The sequence below is a fragment of the Streptopelia decaocto genome, assembly GCF_964273445.1.
Source record: "Streptopelia decaocto genome assembly, chromosome: 4".
Lineage (NCBI taxonomy): Eukaryota > Metazoa > Chordata > Aves > Columbiformes > Columbidae > Streptopelia > Streptopelia decaocto.
In genome coordinates, this window is record NC_138658.1 from 11,423,707 (window position 1) to 11,441,439 (window position 17,733).

The following is a 17,733-nucleotide window of genomic DNA, read 5'->3' on the forward strand; positions in this document are numbered from 1 at the left end:
AAAAAACTATAAATTCCAGATTTTTTAAAAGAAGAAACTATTGAGGGCCTCATTCATGAGATGCAGTGGTAGAATATAAGGAAGCTAAAGAAACAGGGACGGCACCTGGCCTGCGTTGCCCCATGAGGCACACGCTCCATGTCACATAACAAGGGAGAAGTCATGCAGATGTACAGTGCATCTATCAGCTTTACAGCTGCATCTATTCCTGCTCCATGTGACTTGATGAAAACCAATAATTCATGCTTTAAGAAATATGTATTATTGATATATGCTAGTGAATACTCTTGAGAAGTTAGCTGAGCCTCCTCCATTCAGTTCTTAATTGTATATCCATTATTGCCACACTTTCAAAGTAAATATTCTGGAGCTGTATTATCCTATATAATTTTGGATTATGTTTCAGGCAAGTGACACTTGTTAAAAGACTGAAACCTGCTTTCCTTGAGTACCATGGCCAAGCTCCCATGTCTTCCAAGGGGCTGATACTTAATGCTAATAGTTTCCCTATATGCTTTTGTGGATGTATAATGCTTTTAAATAGCTAATACACAGAAGCATACTCAGTTTTATCAACTACACATATTTTGTAATGCATATGAGTAAAGTAAATACATAAATGGCAGAAGCTGCTACCACCATTAGACAGATTACACTCAGTTTTTCTTGGTCTCAGATGTTATGCAGTCATGGGCCTGGCTGCCTGGGAATGTCTGCTCTAAGCCTAGGAACTGTGGTCAAACACTTCATAAATATCAGGCATAGAAACTTAATAAATGAGCGATTATCATCTGCCTGTTGCTGCTGAGATTACTTTTGGGAATAAGAATTGAGAAAGCTAGAAATAAAGACACATATAATGCTCCTGTTGAACTAAGAAAGTTCTAAAGAAAGTGATGTAGCCTTTGAACTTGTGTAGGTGTGACTCTATGGAATGCTGGGTACGGTATTTACAACACAGTTGATGGTGTGGGAAAACCTTAGGTATAATCATGCCTCCATGCAGAAGAAAATGAATGTTTTAATATGGGGGAAGGAGACATTGGGTAAATTTCAGTATTGATAAATGCAGTATTTCTTGTTAGTCTCCTTATATTTTTGTGGGCTGCGCGTAATTAAATGTGCACATCAATCATTTCCACAGGGCTCCGCCGAAGTGAGAGTCTGTCAGAGAAGCAGGTCAAAGAAGCCAAATCTAAATGTAAAAGTATTGCATTGCTGCTGACAGCAGCCCCCAATCCCAATTCCAAGGGGGTGTTGATGTTCAAGAAGCGTCGTCAAAGGGCAAGGAAATACACTTTAGTCAGCTACGGTACCGGGGAGTTAGAACGTGACGAAGACGAGGGTGAAGAAGGTGAAGGTGAAGGTGAAGAGGGTGACAAAGAAAACACTTTTGAAGTGAGTTTGCTTGCAACAAGTGAGTCAGAAATAGATGAAGATTTCTTCTCTGACATTGACGACAGCAAGATTCTGACGTTTGACTGGGACAGTGGTCTACTTGAGGTTGAAAAGAAGACAAAAAGTGGAGACGAGATGCAGACGCTTCCAGAGAGCACAGGTAAAGGGGCCCTCATGTTTGCCAAGAGACGGCAGAGGATGGATCAGATTACAGCTGAGCAAGAGGAGCTGAAGGCACGCACAATGCATACAGAGGAACAAAGGGAAGCCACCATGTCAGAGAACTTCCAGAGAGTAAGCTCTTCAGCCTATCAAACAAAAGAAGAAGAAATGTCAAGACAGCAGACCTGCGTGAGCAAAAGCTACACAGACATGAGCCAGAATCATAGCAAAATTGTACAGCAAAATGGCTTTGGCTTAGCACCACACACAAACCTCTCTTTTCAGTCCTCTGAATCTCAAAAAGCAGCGTCTTTGAATAAAACAGCTAAGCCCTTCCCTTCTGGGGTTCAAAACAGAGCAGCTGCACCATTTTCACCCACAAGAAATGTCACCAGTCCTCTTTCGGATATACCAGGACCACCTCCTTACTGCTCTATTAGCCCGCCACCTGAGGCTTTCTACAGACCTGTTTCAGCTCCTGTAGCCAGCAGACATGCCCCAACGGTGTGGTCACCTGCCGAGCCAACAGAACACATAGCATCCAGAGATGAAAGGATTGCGGTGCCAGCCAAAAGAACTGGGATACTGCAAGAGGCAAAGAGAAGAAGCACTTCAAAACCTATGTTCAATTTCAAAGAAACACCCAAAGTAAGTCCTAACCCTGCCCTGTTGTCCCTTGTACACAATGCAGAGGGCAAAAAAGGTACTGGAGCTGGTTTTGAGTCAGGACCTGAAGAAGACTACCTCAGTTTGGGAGCAGAAGCTTGCAATTTCATGCAGACTCAAGCATCTAAACAAAAGGCCCCTCCACCTGTTGCTCCAAAGCCTTCACTCAAGGTCTCTCCTCCTGCTGGTACCCCAGTTTCACCAGTTTGGTCACCTCCAGCTGTGGCTTCTAACAAGGCTCCTTCCTTCCCAGCACCAGCCTCACCTCAGGCAGCATATCCTGCACCACTCAAATCTCCACAGTATCCTCATTCTCCTGTCCATCCCCCAAGTACTCTTAACCTAGCTGGTCCTTTCAAAGGGCCTCAAGCAACCCTAGCAAGTCCAAACCATACACCCAAGACACCAGTCACACCAAGTGCCGGAGGAACAAAGTCAACCTTTGAGATGCCACCAGAGATGCGTGGAAAAGGAGCACAGTTATTTGCCAGAAGGCACTCTCGAATGGAGAAGTATGTGGTAGATTCAGAGACTGTGCAGGCAAACATGGCACGAGCCTCATCTCCAACTCCATCATTACCAGCTTCTTGGAAATATTCATCTAATGTCCGAGCACCCCCACCTGTTGCCTATAATCCCATCCACTGCCCATCTTTTCCTTCTGCTGCTACCAAGCCTTCCTCTATGTCCACTGCTGCTACCAAAAATACAAAAAGAAAACCCAAGAAAGGTCTCAATGCTTTGGATATTATGAAACATAAACCCTATCAACTTGATGCATCTTTATTCACTTTTCAACCTCCTAGTCCTAAGGAAAGCCTAGCTATTAAGCAGACCTTGAAGTCGCCCACTTCAAAGCAAGCTCTACCTTTCAGACCACCTAGTGCTGGCTCTCCTCCTAACGCCCGGGCATCTTCTGTGTACTCTGTGCCAGCCTACACTTCACAACCTTCGTTCCAGTCAAATGCCTCTACCCCTGTAAATGAATCCTATTCACCTACAGGTTACTCTGCATTTTCTAAGCCAGAAAATACCAAATCCTCTTCGTTTCTTGCTCCAAGGCCAAAATTTTCAGCAAAGAAAGCTGGCGTCACTGCACAGGTGTGGAAGCCATCAATTATTGAAGAGTAAACCTTATAGCTGAAACTTAGTGTCCATTTTGCTTGCAAGCTATTGTTTGCAGTGGTAACCTGGCGCACAAACAGTGCCAATAGTATTCCTTAGCTTAATAACGTCAGATATATCACCTGAAATCTGGGTCCAAAATACTTGAACTTTTCTAAGGAATAAAAATAGAGACAAATTTTAGCACATTTATGCATATTATCAGATGATTTATACACATAACATCCTGAAATGAATAGATACCATTGTATTAAGTAAGCAGGACACTAGGTTTTTGCTTCAGGACTACTATAATAGAAACAACAGTAAGCAATATTCCTGGTATGTCCAACTGTTAGAGAAGATTTTTTTCTGCACCCCTCCCCAACTATGTTCTAATGACGTAGGGATTTGAGGACTCTTTTTTTTTTTTTTTAAGAAGTGCCTTATTAAATGATATTAATAGTGATATGTATTACTAACATAGCATAAAATAGATATAGTATTAGACTCTGACCGATCACTAGCAGAACACAACTGGATAGACCTTTGGCCTGCACAGAACATCACTGAATTCAGTCAGAATCTGTCCTGGCTCAAAGGTCCTTCCACTGGAATCTGATTGATCAGCCAGGGGCTTAGTTTGTAAGCTATGTGGATCAGCTGTGATCCAAAATATTGAATTGCCTCTGTGATTTCACAGAGAATGTGCTATAAGGGATGCTGGAGTATTCTGAAAACTAACTTAAAAGAGATGGAAACACAGCTGGAAAAATTGTTAAAGATTTCCCATTTTGGGGAAATTTGACATCGCAAGTGCAGACATACGTTTAGCCAAAGTTTGCCTTGATTCCACCAAGTGAGATAGAAGCCAGTAAATCAAAATTATTGAACAGTCAGAGAGGTGTGCTGCATTTTACAGCTGCAATGTAATGCAATAGTTTCTTGTGAAAGCACAGTGATTGGGAACGGAGTGATACATATATTCAAGAGTACTGATTCTTGAAACCAGAGTAGTATATGCCAGAATTAGCACTTAACAGTAAAACATAAATATGACCATGCCTTTCTATTGGTCTCTTGTACACATTTTATAACTTTCACTTGGGGCCTTACAATGCTTCTTCCCACTTTAAATCTTTTTACTCTGGTCTTATATTTTCACCTTTTACTTGTCATATTGAGGACTAAGGATTGAAATACTGCTACTGTATAACATTCTTAAGGGTCTGTGGTCTTGAAACCTACTGTATAATATTGCAGTGAATACAGAGGCTTGCTGAAATCAAGGAGCTATATTAGAATAGTCAGCATGTTTTTCAGTGAGCAGTCCTGTTAGCATCAGTGGTGCTAGGTTTGAAGGAAGGTGTTGTTTCACACAACTAAGGGTATAAAAATCCATCCCAAGCATGAAACTAAAGATTAAAGCATCACTCTGTGGTGGCAGAATCTGTTGATATATTTGTTTAAACTACCATCCAGCTAGACACAGACCAGATTATGGATTTTTTTTATCATAGGGTCTTTCAGTAGAACTATATATTGTGATGAAGACACCATTCCCCAGAAAGAACAAAATCTCCTTAGTTTGGTCTCCTGGTGGTAACTCAAACTGCAGTCAAATTTGAGAAGATTTAGCTGCACATGCAGAAAACAGACTGGAATCAAAGTCTAATCAAGCTAATAAAAATCACTCTGAATTTTGGATCACCAAAATCCTACTCTCCCTTTTAACTTTGGATTGGGATACTGATTGCATCAGAAAAAAATGACCGAGTGATCCCTCTCCCTCTTAAAATTCAGGAGAATGATGGGAAATTTTGAAGACAATAGTTTGAAAAACTCAACAAAGAATTATACTGCATTTGTCTGGAAACAGAAAGTAGCAATATTCTAATCCTTTGGAGATCTCCCTTCTATCTGTTTTCCACTGTCAGTATCTGTATTTTTCTTCTACCATTAAACTTGTCCCTTTTCTCTCTGCCTGTTTGGTTTTTCTTTTCCTTCAGTTTGGTTGCTGTATCTTTGTTTCGCTTACCTATACAGATTGACAGTACATTTTTGAGGAAATCTGCTTTCTATGCAAGCTGTTAATATGAAATCTCCTCCCTTCTCCTCCCCTCCCCTCCTCTGCTCTTCCCTTTCCCCTTTTTCTTCCCCTTTCCCCTTTCCTTTCCTTTCCTTTCCTTTCCTTTCCTTTCCTTTCCTTTCCTTTCCTTTCCTTTCCTTTCCTTTCCTTTCCTTTCCTTTCCTTTCCTTTCCTTTCCTTTCCTTTCCTTTCCTTTCCTTTCCTTTCCTTTCCTTTCCTTTCCTTTCCTTTCCTTTCCTTTCCTTTCCTTCTTTTTTTTTTTCTTTTCTTCCTTCTCCTCTAGTAAAAGTTTTATCTGAAGTTACATACACTATTTTAGAAGTCTAAGATACTAGTATCTACTTGGAATAAACATACCCTACCAAAGATAAGGGTACTGCTGCTACGGAGACACATAGCAATCCAATCAGCCTTTTACTTAACAGCCTCCTCCTGTAAAATACGTTTGCCAATTATAATCACATTTCTGTACTTGTTCACCCTACCACGCCAAGAATATTTCCTTAATTAGGAGATTTTTAGCAATTTTGTACTTCTACCACAAGTGTTGATGTTGATGCATGTGGCTACTAACGCAACCCAGCAGCTTACACAGCATGGCCACCAGTTCATCTCAGGCTTAGGGCAGTAACTTTGGAACTGGTCACCAGCTACTGAGTATCCTGTGTGAAATATGGGGATTACTGAAATCTAACTTCCAGCATATGTACGCCTACATGGCATACCACTTTCCAAGTAAGAAATAATAAGTGTTATTATTCTAATTATCAGCAGAGGAAACAAGAGGTAAAACTGTGTTATATTCTCACCCAAAGGAAATCAGGTCACTAGAAAGAGAAAAGTCAAGTTAATAGGAGATAGAGGAGAGCTGTGGACTGAAATGGAATTATTTCAGTTTTCTCAGCCATCTGTCTAGAACTAAATTCACCTAAAGACAGAAATGCATACTTGTCATCTTTAAAATAATTTTGCTATTTCTTTCATTTTCAGTACAACCCAGAAGTTCACTTAGGAAGTCAACTAAATCATATGTATGTTTACAGCAAAAAGCGAAAAGTCAGCTTCTGTGATAGCATTATAAAATATAGCTATTAGCCTACCTTCTCTTTACTTTGTCCAAAAGAAAAGGAAGTGCATCTATGCTGAAAATTTGGATTTTGATCACATTTGGATTTTTTGCTGTTATTCAAATGCAAGTATGTCACGTGGCCTATAGCAATGACAGAAGGATTTTTTAAAGCATCAATAAGAGTTAAAAGCCCCTGTGACACCAGTGCTGTTAACTCAGTTAAGATCCCTTGAAAATCCCATTCAAAGCCCAACTCTGAATTCATTGTCATACACGTACATCATTCTACATGCATAGTGCTTGGATCCAGCTTGGCTTCAAGACTCTTTTTACTAATCAGGTAAGTCTGTAATTCTTATTAATATTTCAGAAGACTAGCCTACTTAAATTAACAATTTTATCCAAGATGTCATCTCTTGGGAAGCAGATATTTAGAGGAAAGTTGATCTGTTCATTGTCATGGGTCCGAATTAAAAGCTAACGATGACGTCAAACATAGCTGCAATGTCAAGCAAATGAATGGTTTGTGTAGAGAGTACCATCTGAAATTTCACTTTGAAATGGCAATGAGGTTCTGTAAATGGTTTTCTGAAAGAGCTATTAGAATTATTTTAATATGACATGACAAGGCTACCAAGATGCAATTCTTATATTTACTATATAAGCATATTTAACAGTGGATTTTAGGCCACCCCTAATAACAATGCTTCCAGTATGTTCACATTAAAAGAGGAATTGAAGTCTTATATGTTTTGTTTAGCACATTTAATTATAGCACATACCGGACATATTATACTGCACCAGTGTGGATCTCACATTCTACACAGCCCTTTCGCAGAAATGGCTACCTCAATCAAGGGTTTATACACTTTCAATTTCTGATTCAGTTATAAACCTCTTATTATAAAACCTGAATTGAAAACATCTATTTTGGAGATGAGTAACTTTTAGACAAAGAGTTAGAATTTATGTTGCGAAAATAAAAGACAAAATTTAGTTCCTAAACAAAGAACTGCTTAACTTCTCCCAGCTTCTCTAAGGGAACCATTCTTACCATGTTCCTGCTCAGCAAAAGATAACATATTATGAAACAAACAGAAAGGTATTATTTAAATGTTTCTTTTTCTGCAGGAACATTTACAGAATATACGTTACTGACTCTTACAAGTAAGCCTTATTCTTTGTCTTTCTGCTCTCTTATGGAAGAAATAAGTTTGCATTGTCCTAAGACATGGGACAATATCCAGTGACAATAACCTGCTTGTTTCCAAAAGCACCTGGTCAATGCCATGGGGCTTTATAATACACTCTAATTCAGACTTGCAGCAGGGAATGCCCACTTCTCTCCTAGACACAGGCTATTCACTTTGAGATCAAGACAATGCCACCAAAAGGTTTCAGATAATTTTGATCTGAAGTCTTCTTGCACTGACCCTAATTTTATATACCTATTTTTGTTTCATTAATTTTATTTTGTATGCTTAATTTTATTTCATATGAGACATTCAAGAGTCAAGACACACATCAGCCCTAAAACTGCAGTGACCTATTTTGCTGTCACCACAGCAACCATGTAGCAAAGAGTTGATTTTCTTGTTGGCAGAGTGCTGTTATCATTCACACTAAAATGAATGTTCAGAATTCTCATAAATTTGTATTTTGAGTAAAGAAATACTAAAAGGTAGAGGTATTAGCAGGCTCCAAAAATTAGGATGTGAGGGGCTGGTGTGTGGTTCAGATAGGAAAACTAGTGTTGATTGGCAGAACAGCAATTTTGAGAGAAAATACTACTAGGATTAGAGGCAACCAAGCAGTGGGGATAAAACTCCAGAAAAAAAGCAGACTCAACAGGATAAAATACCTCTCAGACGATCATGAAATACAGAAGAACAAGAAAAGAAAACAATCAGCAAGAGGGATTTAATTATTCTGCACAGAGATGGCTGACTATTTCCAGACTTCTGTTGAAATGTTCTAGATTACTCTTGGATGACAGAGTGGGTATGATTTTTTTTCCTCTACTTTTGCAAAAACATATTGTGAAAGAAACAAAATGCTAATACCCAGCAAAAAGAAAAAAGTGAGCTCTAAAAAAAACCAGGCCGTATCAACAGACTCTGAGAAAAAACAGATATACAAACATATTATCCTAGATAGCTCCTATACATGGGAGTTTTCAAAAGTGCTAAGGTGAACTCTGATAAAAGATGATAAGCATTTATAAAGGAAACTCAATATCAGATGATGTGATCTGGGAGGAGCACTGTTTATCAAGTATCCTGGACAACACCTCAACAAAGGACCAGGCTTACCATCATGCTCCGCTGCTCCAGCATCTGTGTGGGGAATCCCCTCTCCATGATGAGGTAGGGAAATACCAGTGGAAGGACAGCACTCTTCACAACTAATGATTTGCAAAATCTTTCTCCTCTCTTTTTCCAGGATCCTTTTCCAGATTCCATAGCTTTAAGAATAAAAAATGATTGGTTTTAAAAAGATCCACTCTTCCAGTCTTGCCTTTTAAAAAAACCCATGATACAACTTTCTTTGCCTGAAGTCAAACATCCAGGACTCCAATGATCGCTTTGGCAGTTCAGCATGGCAAGTGCAAACCTTAATTACACAGCTTGGCACAATGTTATTTTATAATCAGTCTACTCAGCTTGAATTAGAAATGTTACACAAAGAAGAAACTTGTCAAGATCTTCAAAAACCCATGGATTCAGAAGTTCTGAATTTACTTCCTGATGGTAGATTTCTTGGGAAAATATGTGAGCCTTATGATTTCATAGCACACTTGGTGCCACCATGACAACTTCATAGTACCCACGACAACGACTGTTCTTACTTTATAGTAAACATTACCTTTATACGTGGTTACACAAGGGAGGAGTTGGAACCACTCGAGAGCTATGTTTGGCAAGTGCTTTTCAGACCCGTTGTTCACTACAGGAAGCATTTTAGGTTTTTTATCAAATGATTTAAAAAGTAGGAAAAATCCTGAAGCTCAGTGAAATTCTGTGTTGGAAGGATCTCTACAGAAGCAGACTTGAATTCTTCCTCTACAAGCTAAGACTAACCATATGATGATATTTCTATGGTTTTAACATTTGCTTCCTTGAGTAAGGCAGGAAAAGACTTTTTCTTGATATAGCATGCTAATCAAGTCTCCTGTTATCCTCTGCAGTTTTCAGAGGAAAAAAATCTATTCTTGTTTGTACTGGTCTTGGCAAACTGTTTTTAACTACAGTGCATATGAAACCTGCACAAAGTAATGTGTTAGAATGTTATAATAACTGCACATTCCCTTGGGCTGAGGAAACAGCTATGAGAAAAATATCTTACTGAACCATGCTTACAGATTGACTTTCTGGAGGAACGCTTCCTGTGTGGGGTAATTGATACCACAATACTAAGTGTTTTCAGACAAGGAACCTTGATTGTTTTGTATGGTTTGAGACAGAGTTGTTAAAACAGACAGTTCCCCTCAGAACTCCAGGCAATCGAAGGATAAGCTGCTATGAAAGTAACCAAGTCATTGCTAAATACATGTAAAGGCTCAACTGTTGAACAGATAGAGTAATTCTCTTGACATTTCCATCTATACCTGAAATAATAGATTTTAACTGGTTTAAGAAAAGCGCAACAAACAGAAGGAAAGGAAGAACATTACAGAAATAAAATCCAAATCACCATATGCATGTTAGATTACAAAGGGTCACATGGAGCATAACAGTCATTGATTTCAGTATGAGCTTTAATTGCTTGGAAAGAATTCAGTATACCTATATCAGAAGCAAAAGTCTATGAATGAATATTTTCAGTTTTTAAAGAAATTTTTTGTGGGAAAAAAAGCCCTTTATTTTTTTTTCCAAAAAATGTCAATAGGTGCTACTGATTTTTTCTTTGATCTGTGAGAATGTTACTTCGTACAGTCTCGTTGTGCAGGTTGTTGTTCGTACACAACTTTATTACTGTGAACAAAAGCAAAGCAGGGTCATCTGGGTACACTTAATTTTCTTCCTACAGTCTTGATAACTTTCCCAGTCAGAGATAGGGCGAGAAGAAAACCTCAAAATCTGCTTGCAGTTTAATTTTCTTCAGCTAATTAGATAGTTTTAGATATGTGCAAACGTATCTGCTAGTCCTACCCATGCTACTTGAATATCTTTTATGTACTGAAGTGGGCTGTACATTTTTTCAGATACCCTGCTGCTTGTTTGGCTGATGTCAGAAAGTGCAGAGGTGTGACAAATGAGAAAGAAAATGGTGATGATGGTGTTCCATTAAAAAAAAAGATTTCACAAAATGAGAAGCAGCAACAGAACTTCTTATGGGGATGTAAATCTGCACCTGCTCTGTACTCTGTTGCACAGCTGTGAGCGTTTCAGATGTACAACTTCTCTCATCCTAAGATTACTTTCAGCCTTGCGTTTTGGTAGAGAAACTTGACACACTTGGTACTTCTACAGGAACAGTACTGAAGTAAGCACCTGAGCTTATGTATATGTAATTATGAAAAAAAAAAAAACCCAAACAATATTAAACACTACTGCTTAGATTGCAAAATGAGGCACTTGGAATGAATGTTGTCTGTATCATCTTAATCCAACTCTCTAGTGCATGTGTGTGATAAAAACATCTGTGATCATGTCACCATGTGCTATTTTGTTCTGTAGGACTCCTGACTCAATTCAGGGCACAGAATGGTACTGCTCATCTGACAAACAGCTCCTTCACCGTGTTGTTTTGACATTATTCTGTGCTTAGCAGCATTCTTGACTTAATGTACACTCTTCAAAGTGTGCTCTTCAGGCAGAACTATTTCTTCATAGTTTTTTTGTTAGTGTCCAAGTCATTCAGAAGCTATAGTTCATTTTCACACCACCACATTTTACAAATGACAAGACACCTAGTATTTTCAGAGTCCGGTAGCATGGGAACTAGTTACCATATGAAAGTATGTGATCCTTAACATAAGTCTGTGATGGTTAACAGATCACAGGACTCCAGTGGAAGCCCAGGAAGGGAATCCTCAGTGACGAGCTGTGAAATCCAACCAATGAAAACACCTTTTGCACAATATACTCCTTTGCTATAGAATCTTAGTATTTTCTAAATGAAGCCCTGAAACAGCACTGGACGGGGCAGAGGTCCTGAAATTTAACCAAAATGCATATGTACTGGGCAATGATCCTTGCATTTCATTGCTTTTGAATACTTGACCTTCCAACTTCAGACCCAAGGGTTTTCTAGAACAACAAACCAAATTCTGGAATACTATCATAAAGCATACTGTAACCAACAGGGTCCTCCAGCATGGCTTGAACCACCATCGCCAACTGCCATCATGCTGCTACAGTGACTGGCAGCAAACACATGGTGACATCTCTGTCAACTAGCACTGGGAAGATGAGACTGGTTTCTTTCACAGCCTTTTCTGACAGCAGAGAGACTGAGGAAGGATCAACTCAATTTCTCTGGGGAATAATTCTGTGGAACTCTGGAGAAAAGTATACAGTAGTGGGTACAGGTTATTTTCTCCAAATATACCTTCCTTGCCTCATTTCTTAATCTTTCTCTTTTCCTGGTCTCCTTATAGTAGCTTCATTGCAAGCTACATAGGTCAATTTTCCATTCCTTAGGCTTCTCATCCAAACTCAGGTACCTTGGCCATCAGGTTCTAGACTCAGCACTCTCCAAGTCAGTACTGAAAACAGTTTTTCTTTCTGTATCAAGTATTACCAACTCCTCATTTTCCTTTGTCCAGTCACAGAATTCTCTGTCCTTCCCTTGTGTGTTTCCTCCAGCCTGTTGAAAGTCAGCTTCTTGCCCCGTCCCGTACTCAAATCAGATGTTGTCTCCTTCAAGGCTTCTTGGGCCCAGACAGGAGGTTGTGGGCTCTGTCAAGGGGCAGCTGTGCTCTGCGGTCCATCTCAGGGCTCATCAGTGAGTGTGCAGGCTCGGGTCCAGAGCCGACGGTGGGCAGAGGTGTGGGTATGCACCACATGCTGCATGCACAAATTGTTTGGCGTGAAAATCCAGCTGTGCAGCCCGCACAGGAGTTGTGGAACACCCAATGACTTCTCCAGCCTGTGGGGTTCCACCTAGCCTGCAGTTTAGACAGACAGAGAAAGCACAAGAACAGTCTTCTCGTTCTCCTATGTGGTGTCCAAAGACATCACAGCCTACAGCAGCTTAGACCTGTGATAATGAATAAAGTCCTGCTGCCTAACAGAATATTAATGCTGCTAATAGAGCTCTCAGGAGCTAGCTCTGAAAAGCAAGGTGTTCTTAAAGAGCCTATCTAAGCTTCTCAACTTGAATACACATAGGAAGGTTTGCATGGAAATATGAGACACATCAGATACAAAGATTAGTATCAAACCAGTTCTAAAGCATGTAGTGGTACCACTTTTCAAGGAAAAGGATGCTAGAATTTTTTTAATTGGCATGTATTTTTCCCTGCTCTCACTCTTCAAAATGGCTGAACTATATAGGTTCATTTGGTTGAAATGCATCATTTGGAATAAAGTAAATAAGAAAAAGAAAAGACTGAAAATTTCAGTTTGAAAAATTTTATAAGAAAATTATAAGGAACTGGATAATTTATCTTTTAGTTTGGATATGTTCAGCAACAATACTGCTACCACCTTCAAGTATTACAATGTAATTTATATTTATTTTCTTTGATTTTAGAAAAAAATATAATTAGCATTTACTTTGTATCAATTAAAAACCCTTTCCTTGTTCAGACAAAATATCAAGGTCAGAAACTAGGACCAACTTCACACTTGTTTTTCAAATGTCTATTCAAAAGCCTTTTTCTTCTAAGACCTTCCTCTAAGCTGTGTAATACAAAAGTCCAGAAGGTGGCAGCAAATATTCTTCCTTACAAGAAGTAAACTGTCTATTGCAAGGAAAGCCAAGATGCCTATGGACAAATAAGTTCCAGCCATTTGCTTTTTCTAGACATACCTGTATGGTACTTTGATAATATTATATGGATAAAGAATAAATGATAATGGAAAGCACTTATTTTCTTTCATTTACACAGATGCAAACTGAGCTAACTGAATAACTAATTCATGACAGTTTAGCAGCACTCTCATGTTTCTTTTCCATTTTGCAGTAGTGAAGGCCTAATTATAATATCTTACTTTTCTCCTCTACCATTATGTGACAACTAAAAAGACTTTCTTGTCAAAAGCAGAATTTGTTACAAAACTTATGTAAGATAGTTGACAATAATGGTTTCATTAGTTTGTATACTAATGATGAAAAGACTATTCTCACCTGCAGTAATACCACAGTTATAAACAATCTAAACTTAGAATAAACGAGGCTCCAGTTCTAAAATTCCCTAACAATTTTTGAAAGCCAGCCCTGGCAAGGCAGCTTGGAGGAAGTTAGGATCAGACATGAACTATGGGATTCTCATCTATTGCTAGTCTCAGTACAGTCACTGACAAGAATTTAATTGTTATAAAGGTAAGATTCTCTGCCTCTCCAGCCACTAATATCCCAATTCACCAAAACGTCACATTTCAATTTTAGCCTGCTATAAATTATTTTCAGAGTTTCAAATAAATAAGTTTTTCCCATTTTATTTCAATTTTTTAATATTCATATTGTAAAATAGCTGTAGCATTTACTGCAGAGCTGGCAGCATTTCAGAGAGGAATGAAATTTTCATTATGTGAAGTTTAAATTGTAAATTATTTGGGATTAAAAAAGCTACAAGATTAGCAATATGTCTCCCTTCTATACGCAGTTCAGTTTAAAAATCTGAAGTACTTGTTTATGTGTAAAAGACAGAAAAAAGGGAAGAATTAAGAAGGCATAAAAATCAAGCATTAGTTATTTTGTCTTGCTATTTCTCAGTGGTTATGTCTCTAACTGCAGCAGCCATTACAAGCCCATAGAAAGCAAAACGAGAAATGCATCAGACTGAGCTTTGTACAAAGGTGGTCATTTTTTGAGATAGCACAACTGTTTTATCTGCTCCCGTTTTTCACGTAAACATTAGCCAGGCACTAGTGTTAACTCACAGTTTTGATATAGGATTAAGGACTGGATTAAAAGGAGTAAAAGAAAAGATAAAAGGAGTAAAAGAAAAGATAAAAGTAAAACTGCCTTAATGACTTAGACACCTAGGTAATTTTTTTTTCAAGTGACTGAATCAGGTGGGAGTCTATGTTGCAGAGAGTTTCACTAACACATGGACTATTAAGAGTCCAACCTACTTGTGAAAAGAAGTCTTGAGTTTTCTTGACAATTTAATATACGCCTCCTTAACTGCTGAAAAGGCAGTTCCAGCATGCAAACATATCAACAGTTTTCACTTGTTAAGGAGATGTGCTAGCTGAGACAGAAAAAGAGTTATTGTGAAATAATTTCGCTAAGTAGTATTTTGTATTCCCCTTTGGTCTGTAAGATGAACAATATCTTTCAGACTCTTGCCTTTAAAGTTTGCACTATTTTATGAAACAAAATATTGCTCTCCTTGTCTCTCAGCTTTCCAGAACTATCAAGAAATTTGAAAGAAGAGTAAGTTCCAAATAACTGGTTTTTCTGGACTATTGATTCGGATATTATTGAATCAAAAGTACACATTCATATTCCTGATTATATTAAACAGATCTATATGTGCACACACCTTTTATAAGTACTGTGTTTAAATTCATTTGCTTATACACTGAAATAATTTCTTTTGGAGATAATGTTACGTTCATTTTAGTTTATGTTAATACACAAAAATATCAAAGATGCTTGTGGTACAATAAATGTTTGCTTTGTTGATCAGTTTAAAAATAGTTTTCATTTTAAAAATCAATGTTACCTAAAGCTAAAGTTTAATCTGTTTGCATTGACACCTGGGCAGTCAGCACCTGTTAAATGCTGTGATTGCAATGGACAGCTCTGAACTGCTTTTACTCTTCTTGACATCCAAGAATAACTTACTCTTCAATCATTATTGTAGAAAAGATCTTTCTGAAAATATTCCCACAGGGCAATAGAAACAAAAAAAAAACCAAAAAACCAATTGATGTCTGCATAGGGTTCTGGTTTGTTTTGCAGGATAATATTTAGAGTACTGGTACAGTATTGTAATGCTTTTTTTACAACAACATTACAGTAATACAACATGGAATAGTTTAATAATTCTGGTAGCATATTACTCTTCTTTCCCTTCTCCCTTCGTTTCTGGGAAGAAGAATGGAAAATCTCTACCCTCTTTTTATGATCTTCTTCTAGCTTAAGGGAGACAAGGGTAGAATAGTTATTTTCTATTTTACTCCGTATTGCCCACCCTCTCACTTATGATCTGGGGCTTGCGCATTCATTTGAATACATGCTTGTTGAAAGATGTATCTCCAAGTATTAAATATGAAGGCAAAAAACCAGAAAGTATGACTATGTCTTGCTGCTGCTGTCCAGTAAATGATTAATGAATTCTAGTGAATAAATATTGCCTTAATTCCAAAGTTTGTGTTAGTTTGGAGGGGCTGAACACCAAAGCGGTGATAGAAATCCATATATGAATATAAAATACAGATCCACTTTAAATTTAGAAATGTTCAGACCTAGGCTCTCCGTCTAGGAACACCACTGTCAATAATAAAAATTAACTGCAATGAAAAAAGGCAATATTGATAATTTCTCAGTTTCTGCATTTAAGATACACTTATATTTTAGCAAAATCATGCTTTTCTACAAGTGCCTAAAACCTATCTACCATAGAGTGTGAAAAAATGTGGTGATATTAAATATTCTGAAGCCAAAGATTATTCAATTTCAGAACGAAGTTAGGATAGACAGAAATATTCTTCTTTTAAACTCAATAAATTATTGCAAAACTATGTCACTATGCAATGTGCAAAAATCTGCTGTGTAGGGTGCTATTGGATTACTTTTATTACAACAGATACTACCATAACAACCTTAGTAGTCAGTAGACTCAGAGACTAAAGTCCTCCTCCTTAAGGTCAGCACTGAGGTATTACAGCACACTGCACAAATCTGATGCATTTTCTATATTTCTTCCTTGGGTGATGAAGAAATTCAATAACTTTCTGTGAAACAGACATGAAAATTAGAAAAATATTCTGCTAAATCCAAAGGGATATAACTGCTTCAAGTAACCGCTTTATATAAATTAGTAGAACTGCTTCAGGCCAAAGCTGGTATTTAGTTTTCCCAAGTTTATTAAAAAGAAAATTAATATAAAATTTTGTTTCATTCTCTCTGAGCTTATGGGAATGTAGATGATGATGACAACTCCTGTTTATTGTAGAAGACTGTAATTCAAAATAACTAAGGCTCATTTTAGCCAAATATCTTGTCACCTTCTTGGATCTTCTGAGTCTTCAATCCCTCTTCTGCATAGTTATGACAACCATCCAGAAGGAAGCAGTCCTTGCTTCTCTTCAGTGATACAGATCTTGTTGGATGTGTTCACTGTACCCAAAGTACCTAGTCTCCAAAAGAGATACTTGGCATCTAACAAAGTTGTCCACTGGAGAATTCTTTGGATAACCTGGTCTGTTCTTCCATCACAACAAAGTCTCTCAGATGACCCTCCTAAGATGAAGTCTAGAAATATGCAAGATGCAGGAGGCCAATAAAAAAAACATAAGTGTAAGCTACTCTGGCAAATTGAAAGCCGGTGCATTCAAATATTACCTTGGCAAAATGGACAAGACTTGAAAGAATCACTCCTATCTTGGGGTTCTGAGGTAGAAAATGAGAATATTTATCAGCTTTTACAGAAAGATTTTTTCCAGATAAATTAGGACAATCTCTCACTGGCCAGGTTACCTGGCAATCTGTAAATCAAATGCCATTCAAAAAATCAGTGACAGATGTTTTCATCTATAGATGAAATCACACCTATTTAGAGCCAAGGAAAGTCATCCTTACATAATGAAACATTCTTTACTTCATGAGACAGTATGAACTGTTTAGATTCTTACCTAGTCATTTTGTCCCTGACAACCTGACCACCGTTAAAAACAAAACAAAGAACGAATACAAGGAATTTTAGTATAACCAAGCTCATCCCTAAGGCACTACTGATGTTCCAGTTTGCTGACTGCTTATCTTCCTGCAAGGGCTAACATTCCAGCCAAATACAGACCCATGCTGTACAAAAGCTAATAAACTGAACAGAATCTCATACAAAAGCGGAGAAAATATTTTTATTTTCCTATGAGACCAAAATCTTCCATATCCAAAGCATTTC

At 37.9% G+C, this 17,733-nt stretch overlaps 1 protein-coding gene and 1 long non-coding RNA gene across 2 annotated transcripts in view; one reads left to right on the plus strand and one right to left on the minus strand.

Moving 5' to 3' along the window:
- SYNPO2 (synaptopodin 2) overlaps nt 1–5,307 on the plus strand; it is a 72,151-nt gene extending 66,844 nt beyond the window's left edge. Inside the window, exon 4 of the mRNA XM_082051475.1 lies at nt 1,145–5,307. Within this exon, the coding sequence (XP_081907601.1) occupies nt 1,145–3,357 (2,213 nt within the window). The 3' untranslated portion in view covers nt 3,358–5,307. The remainder of the gene's footprint in view (nt 1–1,144) is intronic.
- Nucleotides 1–17,733, minus strand: part of LOC309439232 — a 68,978-nt gene that overhangs the window by 4,686 nt on the left and 46,559 nt on the right. The window contains exon 2 of the long non-coding RNA XR_014183945.1: nt 8,801–8,952. This is a non-coding gene — a long non-coding RNA (uncharacterized lncRNA). The remainder of the gene's footprint in view (nt 1–8,800; nt 8,953–17,733) is intronic.